Source organism: Saimiri boliviensis, chromosome 8, assembly GCF_048565385.1.
Source record: "Saimiri boliviensis isolate mSaiBol1 chromosome 8, mSaiBol1.pri, whole genome shotgun sequence".
NCBI lineage: Eukaryota > Metazoa > Chordata > Mammalia > Primates > Cebidae > Saimiri > Saimiri boliviensis.
In genome coordinates, this window is record NC_133456.1 from 71,632,233 (window position 1) to 71,647,049 (window position 14,817).

Sequence of the window (14,817 nt, forward strand, 5' to 3'; positions counted from 1 at the left end):
AAGTAATGTTTACATTAATAAATAAGGGTTTCAAATGAAATAATTCTCTTCAGTAGTTGATGAGTTACAGGAAAAAAGTTTTTGTTAGTGGATTTGAAATTCATATTTTTGATTCAACACTATAAAATATCCTAAGAATATGTGGTTACAGCCCAGTTTAACTTACTTAATGTGTCTGCCTCAGTTCTTTGGGTATTTAAATGGAACATAATTAAGAAAAGCTCCTAATTGCCTTGAAGTGAAGAAGACTGTCTTTGAAAAATAGAGCTTAAACTTACTTAATACTTTCTGAGACCTCACTTTTTCTATAAAAAAAGTGTTCCCCTCTACTTGCAGTTTGGTTGTACCCCCTAAAAAGTTGCTCATGTGATAAAGAGTCCTAAGCAAATGTGACATTTTACTTTGTGAAGGCAGAAACAGCCAACTATTCAGGCAATCAAGGTTGTGGCACTCTTGTTCTAGATCTTAGAGAATTCTGATTCTGGTTTCCAAAAATGGTATTTAGAAATGGTATTTTTATCATGAATATTATATTTTTACAGATTAAAGAACATGATCTCTTCTTTAAAGCAGTCAGTCTCTGTCATACTGTACAGATCAGCAATGTTCAGACTGAATGCATTGGTGATGGTGCCTGGCAGTCCAACCTGGCACCCTCACAGTTGGAGTACTATGCATCTTCACCAGATGAAAAGGCTCTAGTAGAAGCTGCTGCAAGGTAATTTAGTCTAATTTCCACATCTTCAGAAAAACACCTTTTAAATAAGTGTAATAATATTAGAGTCATCATTTAAAATTTTCAGACAAATTCATTTTATTGTCAGAATTCATATAAATACACAAAAAATAGAAGTATAATTAAATTTTAAATGAGAATTTGAAGTCATTTTAGTATCAAGCTTGTGTTGAATCTTTTTTTAAGATCTCTTTGAAAGTCTGAGTACTGGCCGGGCGCGGTGGCTCAAGCCTGTAATCCCAGCACTTTGGGAGGCCGAGGCGGGTGGATCACGAGGTCGAGAGATCGAGACCATCCTGGTCAACATGGTGAAACCCCGTCTCTACTAAAAATACAAAACATTAGCTGGGCATGGTGGCGCGTGCCTGTAATCCCAGCTACTCAGGAGGCTGAGGCAGGAGAATTGCCTGAACCCAGGAGGCGGAGGTTGCGGTGAGCCGAGATCGCGCCATTGCACTCCAGCCTGGGTAACAAGAGCAAAAACTCCGTCTCAAAAAAAAAAAAAAAAAAAAAAAAAAAAAAAAAAAAAAAAGAAAGTCTGAGTACTATAAAAATCTGTGTAATAGAATTTATGAAAAATGCTTGTGTATATGTTGTACTACACCAACTCTGATCTTTCTAGTTCTTAAAGGTTGTTTGTGTGTGTGTGTGTGTGTTTTGTTTGTTTTTTGTTTTTTTTTGAGATGGAGTCTCACTCTGTCACCAAGAGTGCAGTGGTGTGAGCTCAGCTCACTGTACCCTGTGCCCCCAGAGTTCAGATGATTCTCCTGCCTCAACCTTCTGAGTAGCTGGGACCCCAGGCACAGGCCACCACACCTGGCTAATTTTTGTATTTTTAGTAGAAATGGGGTTTTGCCATGTTAGCCAGGCTGGTATTGAACTCCTAACCTCATGTGATCAACCTGCGTTGGCCTCCTGCAGTGCTGGAATTACAGGCATCAGCCAGCACATCTGGCACCAAAGTAGTGATGTATTATTAAGAAAAAATATTTTAAAATGCATTTTAAACTTTTATTTCAAATTAAGCTATAGTGACATTGTGAATATACAGTGTTGTTTTTAAGTCTCAGTTTTTTATCCTTTTAACGTCTAGGATTGGTATTGTATTTATTGGCAATTCTGAAGAAACTATGGAAGTTAAAACACTTGGAAAACTGGAACGGTAATTTTTTTCATATATTGGAATGTTCTCTGGGTTAAGTGTATGTAATATAGAATAGGGATCAGTAAACTATAGCTCACAGGGCAAGTCTGGCCTACTTTTCTGTTTTTGTACAGCCCACAAATCACTTTTTTTTTTTTAAGGCAGAATTTTGCTCTGTCACCCAGTCTGAAGTGCAGTGGCACGATCTTGGCTCACTGCAGCCCCCACCTCCCAGGTTCAAGCAATGCTTGTGCCTCAGCCTCCCAAGTAGCTGGGATTCCATGCATGCACCACTGTGCCTGGCTAATACTTGTATTTTTAGTGGAAATGTTGACCAGGCTGGTCTGGAACTCCTAGCCTCAAGAGATCTACCCACCTTGGCCTCCCAAAGTGCTGGGATTATAGGTGTGAACCACTGTGCCCGGCCCACAATACATTTTTAAAGGGTTGTTTTAAAAAGAAGTGGAATATGCAACAGAGACTATATATGGCCTGCAAAGCCTGAAATATTTACTCTCGTCCTTTACAGAAAAAGTTACTGAACTCTGCTTTAGAATGATATTAACATTATATTGTATCTCATCATAGTTACAACAGTAGTCTGCTTTAATATTTCATCTGTATTTTAGCTTAATCATTCTCAAATTTACTTGTGTATTTATTCTGAGATTCTCCTGGATAATGAGTTTCATAGGTTTCTACTCATTGAATAAAAAAATCTTTCCTTCTATTTCCTGTGATTTTTATCTTTCGCAAACAAAGGAACAGCAGTCTGTATCTAGTTTTTTCATTCTTTGATAAATTAGTTCATGTTTAATACCCTTACTCCTTTCATGGTTTTAGCAGTTCTGATCATGTGTCAATTCCAGCTGTACTTTTCCAAACTATGCTTTTCCATACTAAATAGGCCCCATTCCTTGGCTACTTTAATGTGAGAGCCTGACTCGCTTATTTCGTTAACTTATAAAACCATTATTCAACTCACTTTTTCTTTGAGATATGTAAAGATTTCATACGTAAATCACCATGTAAGATTCATCTGGAAGACCTTAAGCCACACTTCACCTAGCCACACAAATTCTTCTGTACCTTCCTAGAGAGGCACTAGGGAATGCACCCCTGCACACACACACACACCCAGGTTCACAGTCACTGCTATAATGAGCCTTTGATATTAATGTGTGTTGTGTTCGTCTGGTGTGTTAGGATAGGAAAGAGGGTTGAGAATCACTCACCTTTTTTAGTCAGAAAAACATGGGGCTGGGCTGATCTGGATTCCAGCCCTTGCTCTGCCACTCACACACTCCTCTGACTTTAGGCAGATTACTTGAATCTTTCTGAGTTTAATTGTCCTCATCTATAAAAATGAGGTAAGACCTACTTCTTTGGCTTCTCGTGGCTATTAAATGACATAAGGTATGTGAAATACGTGGCATTTGGTAAGTACTCAGTGTCAGTGTCTTCTCTTTCTTTCCTATTATTAATGACGTGTAACTTATCATGAAAATGAGATTGATTTCTTGTTCTAAATTAGCCATTTTTATCTTATTTTATCTTATTTATGGATTATTTCCATATAGTCACTTAATATTATTCAAAAAAAGTAAGTTTTTGTCTTTCTTATTTTTTTTAGGTACAAACTACTTCATGTTCTGGAATTTGATTCAGATCGTAGGAGAATGAGTGTAATTGTTCAGGCACCTTCAGGTAACCAATCTAAACTTTCATGAATTGTTACTTATGTCATATTAGGAGTTTGATAACACATTTTTTTGTCTCCAGGTGAGAAGTTATTATTTGCTAAGGGAGCCGAGTCATCAATTCTCCCTAAATGTATAGGTGGAGAAATAGAAAAAACCAGAATTCATGTAGATGAATTTGCTTTGGTAAGTGCAAATTTCTATGATGTAAAACACTGGGAAAGATATGAAAGATTTTGGACTTTATTTTTTATAATTTATCAGAAATTGTGGAAATTCTGCAGTTGTGTCACACCATGTATTGGCTCCACATTCCTTTTGTAAAAGCTGGCTTTACTTCAAAATGTATCTTCTCTTCAAACCTATTCCGCAGCCAAGGCTTGTATACAGAATACAGCTCTGAATACAGTCAGGTTGCAAGGTCCACTCAAACTACACTATTTTAAAAGACTATTTATTTAGCAAATACAGGGGAATCCTAATGATGTGGAGAAACTGGAACCCTTATACACATATTACTGGTAGGAGTATAAATGGTACAACCACACTGAAAAATAATTTAGCTAAGTTCCTCAAAAGGTAAACATAGAGTTATTATATGACACAGCAGTTCTCCTCCTGGGTGTGTATACCTAAGACAGCTAAAAGCATGTCCACAAAAAAAACCTTATACATGAGCGTTCATAAGCAGCATTATTTCTAATAACTTAAATGTCTTAACTAATGAGTGGATAGGCAAAATGTGGTATATCCATATAATGGAATATCATTTGGCTGTTAAAATGAAGTACTGATATATGCAACAATATGGATGAATCTTGAAAAGATTATACTGAGTGAAAGCAGCCAGTCAAAAAAGGACATACTTGCATTCATAGGAAATATCCAGAGTAGTCAGTTTCATAGAGAAAGCAGATTAATGGTTGCCAGAGGCTGGAAGAAGGAGAGAAAGAAGAGTCCTTGTGGGATCAGTGAGATGTTGTGGATTTAGATAGTGGTGATAATTGCACAATTCTGTAAATATGCAAAAAATAAAAAAAAACCCACTGATCTGTACTATTTGAAGAGGTGACTTTTATGGTATGTGAATTATATCTCTCTTATTTACAAAGTAAAAAAATAAAGGGGAATCTTACTAAGTCAAAGAGCTGTCATTCATGTAAATAGCAAAATTATTACACAGGTCTCTCTCAGTCTTAGAACTTCATGAACTCTCATTTTTGCCTGTCTATAAATGTATGCCCCATACCTCTGCTCATCTGCCTTTAACAGTTTATGGTTTTTCTCCCATAATTTGTTTCCTTATTGTTTGTGTTCCAGTTTACTTAACCACATTGTAACATCTGTGAGAACAAAGACATTTTTCTGCCTTATCCCCATTTTAACAGTTAAAATAATGCTGGCACATAGTTGGTGCTCAGAAAGTATTTGTTATAGAATGAATTAATTTACATATTAATAACAGATGGTCCTTTATTAAAAGAAGCACATTTATAGGTATGGGTCATTTTTAAGTCAGGGAATGGTAGTATTTGGAAATCTGCTAAATAGTGTCATACAGTATTTTTAAGTCTACCCTTTCCAAGTTGTTATTAGAGCATTTATTATCGGGCTCAGCACAGTGGCTCATGCCTGTAATCCCAGCACTTTGGGATGCTGAGGTAGTATCACTTGAGGCCAGAAGTTTGAGACCAGCCTGGGCAATGTAGCGAGACCCCTGTCTCTACCAAAAAATAGCCAGGTGTGCTGGCACATATCTATAGTCTTAGCCACTCAGGAGGCTGAGGCAGCAGGATCACTTGAGCCCAGGAGTTCAAGGCTACAGTAAGCCAAGATCACACCACTGCACTCCAGCCTAAGCAACAGAGCAAGATCCTGTCTCTAAAAATAAAAAAGTATTTGTTATTGGTTTTCCTGAGGAAAATGCGCATAGCAAGAAAAGGGACTTTCGTAAGTCATTAGATTTAGATACCAGCTTTCAGAGATAAATACTATAAGAAAATTTTGAGCCTAGTAGAATCAGATAATCAGTTCTGATTCCAATTCACTGGTGAAGATATATTACTTAAAATAATTTGTTAGATAAATCTAATAAGTATTTTTTTTGTAATGGCCATTTTATTGACTTATTTATTTGAAAGGCAAATTTTGAGGCCGGGCGTGGTGGCTCAAGCTTGTAATCCCAGCACTTTGGGAGGCTGAGGCAGGTGCATCACGAGGTTGAGAGATTGAGACCATCCTGGTCAGCATGGTGAAACCCCGTCTCTACTAAAAATACAAAAATTAGCTGGGCATGGTGGTGCGTGCCTGTAATCCTAGCTACTCAGGAAACTGAGGCAGGAGAATTGCCTGAACCCAGGAGGCGGAGGTTGCGCCATTGCACTCCAGCCTGGGTAACAAGAGTGAAACTCCGTCTCAAAGAAAAAAAAAAAAAAAAGAAAGGCAAATTTTGTCACACAGTGAATCTTCAGGAAATTATGATCTACTTTGCTTAAGAAAATCTTCTGAAATAGGTGAAATGGAATTGTAAGTTAAAATAGGAAGGTAGAACCTGCAGCTGTCTCTCTCTTGACAGTTTTGAAGGCATCATTCTAGAACTTTTGGCTTTTCATGCAACACAGTTTAAAAACCACTAATAAGATAGTGTTTATGATCCAATCTAGGCTCTAATATTCTACAATTCAGTGACCTTAATTATTCTGAGCAACTTAGGAAAACATCAGAAGTTGACAGAGGTGTATGTGTCCCGTTACTCACGTTAGGGCTTTGTGACACTTTATTTCCTGTCACTAGGTGAAAATACTTTTTAAATGATATGTGATTGACTTTTGGTAATAGGTCCTCAGTATATTTGGGTGGTGACTTCCTGATTTTCTGTTAGCTGTTTGTGTTCAGTTTTTGCCTTTAATTTTTATTTGTTTATTTTAGAAAGGGCTAAGAACTCTGTGTATAGCATACAGAAAATTTACATCAAAAGAGTATGAAGAAATAGATAAACGCATATTTGAAGCCAGGACTGCCTTGCAGCAGCGGGAAGATAAATTAGCAGATGTTTTCCAGTTCATAGAGAAAGACCTGATACTACTTGGAGCCACAGCAGTAGAAGACAGGTAACTCAGACAAGTAAACAATGTTACTTTTCTTTCATAAGAATTTTTCTAACCAGGTGTTCTAATATATGACACAAATTCTCTGTACTAACATCATACGATGAATTAATATATTTAGGATCAAAATAGAGAACTAAAGTCTTAATTTTTCTAAGTCAAGATATGCAATTTTTGTTCGAGCCAGATTTCTGAACTAGATGAATGAAACCAGCTCTATAGTTTTTCTTATAGGCTTGAATCTTTTTTTTTTTTTTTTTTTTTTTTTTTTTTTTGGAGACGGAGTTTCGCTCTTGTTACCCAGGCTGGAGTGCAATGGCGCGATCTCGGCTCACCGCAACCTCTGCATCCTGGGTTCAGGCAATTCTCCTGCCTCAGCCTCCTGAGTAGCTGGGATTACAGGCACGTGCCACCATGCCCAGCTAATTTTTTTTGTATTTTTAGTAGAGACAGGGTTTCACCATGTTGACCAGGATGGTCTTGATCTCTTGACCTTGTGATCCGCCTGCCTCGGCCTCCCAAAGTGCTGGGATTACAGGCTTGAGTCACCGCGCCCGGCGGCTTGAATCTTTAGAATACTTCTCAGCATGTCATGCCAAGACTTTAAGCACCTGCTTAATTCTCCAGCCTTCCCCGCTACCACTGTCCCCTTCCACTTTGTGTTTCATCAATACCAGACTGCCTCTGCACGCCACCTGTAGTTAAAACTATTCTATTTTGTGCCTTTGTTGTCCTTCTGCCTGGGTGATTCGTCCCTTCACCGTCCATCTGTGACTACCTATTCATAAAGTACAGCTCAGATATTAGCCCCACTCCGTTAAGACCTTTTCTGACACCTAAGGGGATTAAAAATTACCTTCGTTGTGAAGTCTCATTGTAGGTAGTTCTGTTGTTGTCTTTGTGGCACTATATTATAATTATTTGTTTAAAGACTTCTCTGTTAACGTGTGAAATCCATTTAATCTTTGTCCTTGTTCCCAGCACCTATCCCAATGTCTGTTTCACAGTTTCTTAAATTTTGCTGAATTCTGTGAGATGAAATTCTACAGATTAAGTCTGTTGTCATGTTTGCCTCCACCACCTAGACCTAAGGGTGTTTGCAAATTTTTTAAATCTAGGTTTTCATTTACTTTTTGGTTGTCCTTAGAGATTTCTGAGACTCACCTAAAGTTATCTAGAACTTAGTTTTCTACAGTCTGATTTTTGAACTATGAGTGGTTTGAGAGATTTTTTAAATCAAAACCAAAAGAGAAAAATCTTCTGATTTTAAATGTAAGACTTCTTAATAAAATAGGAGTTCTAATGAGAGAAAATTCCAGTTATATTGCTATATTGTGCAATAACATTATACATATCTTACTATGATGAGATACGTCAAGGAGTTTAGAATTAACCTTAAATATACTATGTAGTTTAACTTAAAATGTAGTCATAAAAGTATTCTCTTCTACTAACTTGTTTCTTTTCAGACTACAAGATAAAGTTCGAGAAACTATTGAAGCATTGAGAATGGCTGGTATCAAAGTATGGGTACTTACTGGAGATAAACATGAAACAGCTGTTAGTGTGAGTTTATCATGTGGCCATTTTCATAGAACCATGAACATCCTTGAACTTATAAACCAGAAATCAGACAGTGAATGTGCTGAACAATTAAGGCAGCTTGGCAGAAGGTAAGAATATAGATACCTAAATCATACCTTTCTGGGGTTAGCAAACTGTGGTTCCCCAGGCCCGATGATAGAGCCCACTATCACTGCCTGTTTTTTACAGCCTATCAGCTAAAAGTAGTTTTTACATATTTTGATGGATGAAAAGAAGTCCAAAGAATAATAATATTTCATGACGTGAAAAGTGTATGAAATTCAAATTTCATATAAAGTTTGATCGGAACACAGTCATATTCATATGTGAACATATTATCAATGAGTGCTCTTAGGCTGCAGCACCAGAATTGAGTACTTGCAGCAGACACTTTACAAGTATTCTCTCTTCAACGTCACACTGCTGTTTGATATACTGCAAAGCACAGTGAGATACGTATAATGTGATTTAGTATATGGAGTGGCCATGCATAGCACCATATCGTGACATTTTACTGTTTTTTAGTGTCAGTATATGGCCTTCATATCAAAACAAGAAAAGTGGACTTTTAACATTACACTTTTAAAGCACTGTGGATAGGGGATTGTTTTATTTTTGAATTAGATGGCAAAGCATTGTTTATTATGCATTGATATGTTAGCTGTGCTACCTGTTTGAAAAGACATTTTCAAAGATGAATTATAAATCTCATTACACACAGATCTACTGTATTGAAATGTAAAAATCTCATTACAGATGTTCATTAACAGATGAACAGTTGCGGCGTTAACTTTGAACCTCAATTAAACAAAAATCCCTTGGCCAAAAGAAATATTTTTATTTTTCTCATCAGTAAACCTCTGTTATTTAAAAAATTATTCTCAATGATTACTACATTTTTAACTTAGTGAAATTTTGTTGATTTTTTTTTTCCTCTCTCATTATATAACTACCTATATCCTCAATTTTGCCTCCTGACTCACACAACCTAAAATTGAAATATTTACTCTCTGGCCCGTAACAGGAAATATTTGCCAACCCCGATCTAGTTTGAATGACCAAACCATATTTTACTGTTCAAGATTTTTCAATAAGAATTTATACTCTAAATTCTGTCTTTCTTGTAAATTCATCTTTTATAGGCATATCAAATTTTTGCCCCATATGAAGGCAAATGATGCCCCTTTAACACAGTCTGATTTCTCCCAGTAAACTAAGGACTTCATTTGAGCATCAGGGCTGCTTGCATGTTAGCATGTTAGGTCTCCTGCAGTTTTCTGTTGATTGCTGTCTTGTGATACTAATCCAGAAAAATAAACAAAAAGAGACAGTATCATAGTTGTTAATATACATTCAATGTTTTATTTATATTTTTTATGCAGGCAATTGATGTGATACTAAAGCCTAGAGTTCATCTTTTCAAAACCTATTTCATAGATATTTTTAAAAGACAGTACAGGATCTTTTAAAAATATCTCTTAAATAGGGTCACACTGGGTCTTTGGGTGCAAAAAGGCAATTGATTTAGGTAATTACACTACAGTTTTGGGACAGTGTCAACAACATTGTGGCTGCTTAAACATTTAAATACTGTAGTATCACAAACTCCCTAAAACACAGAAATTATTTGCTCAGAATCACTTACTTTGTATATGCCTTTTTAAATAGTTTTTTCTGGCTGGGCATAGTGGCTCATGTCTATAATCCCAACACTGTGGGAGGCTGAGGTGAATCTCGAGCGCAGGAGTTTGAGACCAACCTGGTCAACATAGCGAGGCCCTGTCCCCAGAGAAAATTTAAACGTTAGCCAGGTGTGGTGGCGTGTACCTGTAGTCCCAGTTAACTCCAGAAGCTGGGGCAAGAGTATCACTTAAGCCCAGAAGTCCAAGGCTACAGTGAACTATGCTCTCGCCTAAAAAATAAAAATTTTAAAAAATATTTCTGATCATAAAAATAATCAGTGTCTACTTGAAAAATACTGAAAATTGTAAAGCATATACAGTGGTTAATATAATAAAGTCATCAGAAGATTAGTATTTGTAATTTAGGCTGTTTTCTTTAAGTCTTCTTTATATAGGTGGTTTTAATATATATGCTAATCATTAGTATTCATTTTCTTTTTTGTATAAAAGCTATATTATAAAAGAAAGACTATAAAAGTGAATTTTAGACCTGCCGTCTTCATCTGTTTGTACTGCTGTAGCAAAATACCTGAGACTAGGTAATTTATGAAGAACAGAAATTTATTTCTCACAATTCTGAAGGCTGGGAAGTTGAAGATCAAGGCACCAGCAAGTTGTATGGTGAGGGCTGCTCTCTGCCAAAATGATGCCTTGTTGTTGCTGCCTTTTGAAGAGAGGATTGCCGTGTCCTCACGGTGAAAGGGACAAAAGGCAGAGAGAGGGCAGACTTCCGAAGCTTCTTTGATCAGGGCATGAGTCCATGCATGAAGGCAAAGCCACTGTGATTTCATTGCTTTCCAAAGGCCCCTCTTCATAATACCGCCACAGTGGCAATTAACTTTCAGAACGAATTGTGGAAGGTGTATGACATTCAAACCATAGCACTTGCTATGTGAAATTTATGCTATATTTTAGAGATACCTTTTTGATGGAATACATTTTATGAGATAACCATATAAGTCAATAGGACCTTTGATTCACAGAGTTTCAGGAAATATTTGTTATAAAAATCTTGTGTTGAACAAAGAGTTTCATGCCTTTGAAAGCTCTAGGATGGAGATATATATATATATATATATATATATATATATATATATATATATGTATTCCTTCACAGAGATATATTGTCATCTGTCTAGACATTTGGAACAGAGACATAAGGTGTGTTGTTTACACCCTGAATACTTACAGTGTGTAGGGAAAACAGAGAAGTAAATACACTGTCATAGTCCTGTCCCAACAACTGTAACTGAGGCAAGAACAGAAGCTCTGGGAGGACAGAAGAGAGAAGCTTCACCTAGCCCAGGGCTATCAGGGAGAGCTTTGGAACAACCAGTGACTGTGGTGCCTTCTGTGAGGTGAAATGTTCACTGGACAGAGTGACACTCAGAAGCAAAGGGGATGCTGGGCCCAGTGGCTCATAATCCTGATTTATAGGCACAGTGGCCTGTAATCACTTTGAGAGGCCAAGGCAGGCAGATCACTTGAGTCTAGGAGTTTAAGACCAGCCTGGACAACATAGTGAAACCCTGTCTCCACAAACAATACAAAAATTAGGTGTGGTAACACACGCCTGTAGTCCCAGCTACTTGGGAGGCTGAGGTGGGAGGATGGATTGAACCAGGGAGGTTAAGGCTGCAGTGAGCTGTGATCACACCACTGCACTCCAGCCTAGGTGACAGAGTGAAATGCTGTCTCACTCTGTCAGCAAAGGGAGCAGGGATTGCAAATTCAGAGCTGAGGAGAGGGGGACATATTCAAGGAAAATATTATAAACTATGGCCAGGGAGTGGTATAGATGGGACAGGGTATGAAGAATAGTGATGCATGGGGCTACAGAGATGACAAATGCCACCTGTGTGCCAAAGATGTGCCTCCTTTTCCATATTTCTTAAATATTATTCCATGGATTGTAAGATCATACTATGAGCCGGGCGCGGTGGCTCAAGCCTGTAATCCCAGCACTTTGGGAGGCTGAGGCGGGTGGATCACGAGGTCGAGAGATCGAGACCATCCTGGTCAACATGGTGAAACCCCGTCTCTACTAAAAATACAAAAAAAATTAGCTGGGCATGGTGGCACGTGCCTGTAATCCCAGCTACTCAGGAGGCTGAGGCAGGAGAATTGCCTGAACCCAGGAGGCGGAGGTTGCAGTGAGCCGAGACCGCGCCATTGCACTCCAGCCTGGGTAACAAGAGCGAAAACTCCGCCTCAAAAAAAAAAAAAAAAAAAAAGATCATACTATGATTCATGAAGTCTGTCCAGAGGAAAACCTAATTTCATGTGCCTTGGGAATGTTTCCGAGGAAAACTGATTTGCTCTGTCTCACTCTTGACTGCTAGCATTTCTGAGGCGTGTTGCTCAGGTAGTGCTTTGGACAGGCTGAAGACAGTGGAGACAGTACAAATTGCCAAATAAAGTTTGGCCAATAGGAAAGAAAAATCTGATTATAAAAAGTCATAAAATATTGTGCTATAGTCAATATAGGTGTTGATTTCAGATATTGGAGAATTAGTCATAAGAAAATTACATTTTATGAAATTCTGTGCTGTAAAGTGAATTGCTTACCACTTATTACTATAGCACAACCCAACAGTGATTAGGCATACTATGAAAGACATCACCTTAACTTACAAAAATTTTTATTATAAGACTAAAATCTATCAATTTATGTTTAACTTTTGTAGCTTGTGCTCATTTAATAGTCTTCTCACTTGTTTTTGTTTTTTTTTTTTTTTTTTTTTTGAGACAGAGTTTTACTCTTGTTACCCAGGCTGGAGTGCAATGGCGCAATCTCGGCTCACCGCAACCTCCGCCTCCTGGGGTCAAGCAATTCTCCTGCCTCAGCCTCCTGAGTAGCTGGGACTACAGGCGAACGCCACTACGCCCAGCTAATTTTTGCATTTTTAGTAGAGACGGGGTTTCACCATGTTGACCAGGATGGTCTCGATCTCTTGACCTCGTGATCCACCCGCCTTGGCCTCCCAGAGTGCTCACTTCTTATTTTTAAATGGAGGGATAGTTCTCAGCAGAGTCTGCTGTTCTGTGAGCCTGTGGTACTTGTGGTGTACCTATATAAACATTTTCATATAAGGTGTATATAGCACAGTGCTGCACTGAGTACTGGCTTTCAACAACATAAAGGAGCTTATGTCAAAATATAAATCTAGGTATACTTCATTCATCAAGAAAGTGTTATTACCAAAGGAGAAATGGGAAGAGGGGCGAATCAGTTTAATGAAATAGTGTGCTTAGTGATTTTGTTGATTTATATTCTGGCGTAGTCTTCTTATCTCTTCCTGGCAACAAATGGTTTGCCCACCTTCTAGCAATGAGACTGTACTTGGAGTAGCTCCTATGTAGCATATGCCCACTTGTGAGGTGTTATCCATGTTTTCCCATAGTAATATCTACCATTACAATCCATCATAGATTTCCTATCGAATGACAGTATTGTTCCTTCATTCTTTTACTTGCTTGTTATACATATGGTAAATCTTGATCATGGGTTTTCCTGAACATTCTTGATTTCATAGTTTTTTTAATTAGGATTTGCTAAATGTTTAATGCTTCGGTTTTTGTAAGACTTTTCATACCATTTGGGAGAATATCCTCAGATTATGTATTATAATTCATATTTTACAAAATATAATTACTGTGTATATCATTTCATCGTAAAATTGAATATTAGGCCAGGAATAGCACCTCACACCTGTAATCCCAGCACTCTGAGAGGCTGAGACAGGCAGATCGCTTGAGGTCAGAAGTTTGAGACCATGCTGGGTGGGCAACATGGTGAAACCCTGTCTCTACTAAAAATAACAACAATTAGCCAATCATGGTGGCTCATTCCTGTAGTCCCAGATACTTGGGAAGCTGAAGTTTAGCCACCATGATTGGCTAAATTTAAGAGAGAATCACTTGAGCCCAGGAGATCAGGGCTACAGTGAGCCCCTATACTCCACCCTGGGTAACAAACCAAGACACTGTTTCCAAAAAAAAAAATAATTGAATATTATCTGTTTTACTCATCATATCAGTGACTCAGTTCTGCTTAATTTTAAACTTAAGGTAATACAGCAGAGTTTGTTTCCTGACACATCAGTCTTATAACAGTAAGGGCTGTGGGTAAATGATCTGTCTTTCAGTAAGAATGTGTTGTTCTATATGAGTGTAAATAATACGGCTTCAAACTATCTTACAGAGAATATAATTATTTTCTCTTTTAGAATTACAGAGGATCATGTGATTCAGCATGGGCTGGTAGTGGATGGGACCAGCCTATCTCTTGCACTCAGGGAGCATGAAAAACTATTTATGGAAGTTTGCAGAAATTGTTCAGCTGTATTATGCTGTCGTATGGCTCCACTGCAGAAAGCAAAAGTATGTATATATGTTATAAAAAGTCCCATACAGATATTTAGATATAAACGTATTCTTTAAAGTTAATGCCTTACATAGTTTTATTTGGTACTATACAGTATATAAATTTTACTAGGAGTCAGTCACATCTCATATTATACATTTTAACCATGTACATTAGACTTTTGGAATTCTCAGTGAGTTTCAACTATTCAGTGACCCAGAAAGTCTGTGATGAGTAGCAGTTTGTGATCTTGCAGAAATTAAACTGTGATAACTAATGTTTCACAAGTTTGTTACTTAGCGAGTGAAGGAGCCTAGGAGAGACATCAGTCATTTGCACCTTCAGATGCTTCTGTTGATCTCCATTTATTCTTGCATTCTCATGAAGTGATAATTTGTTGTTACAGTGATACATAGTTATACAACATTCTTATGAAGTAATAATTTTTTGTTACTTTTGGCTATAAAGTGATAAATAAAGCTTTGGTGCAAAAAGTTG

The 14,817-nt window shown here is 37.5% G+C and overlaps 1 protein-coding gene across 6 annotated transcripts in view; it reads left to right on the forward strand.

The window, feature by feature from the left end:
* Nucleotides 1–14,817, forward strand: part of ATP11B (ATPase phospholipid transporting 11B (putative)) — a 124,982-nt gene that overhangs the window by 69,510 nt on the left and 40,655 nt on the right. For all 6 annotated transcript variants that reach the window (XM_074404596.1, XM_039478872.2, XM_074404595.1 and 3 more), the window contains 7 exons: nt 543–718; nt 1,830–1,898; nt 3,514–3,587; nt 3,663–3,766; nt 6,509–6,690; nt 8,157–8,360; nt 14,183–14,336. In XM_074404596.1, coding sequence (XP_074260697.1) covers nt 543–718; nt 1,830–1,898; nt 3,514–3,587; nt 3,663–3,766; nt 6,509–6,690; nt 8,157–8,360; nt 14,183–14,336 — 963 coding nt within the window. The remainder of the gene's footprint in view (nt 1–542; nt 719–1,829; nt 1,899–3,513; nt 3,588–3,662; nt 3,767–6,508; nt 6,691–8,156; nt 8,361–14,182; nt 14,337–14,817) is intronic.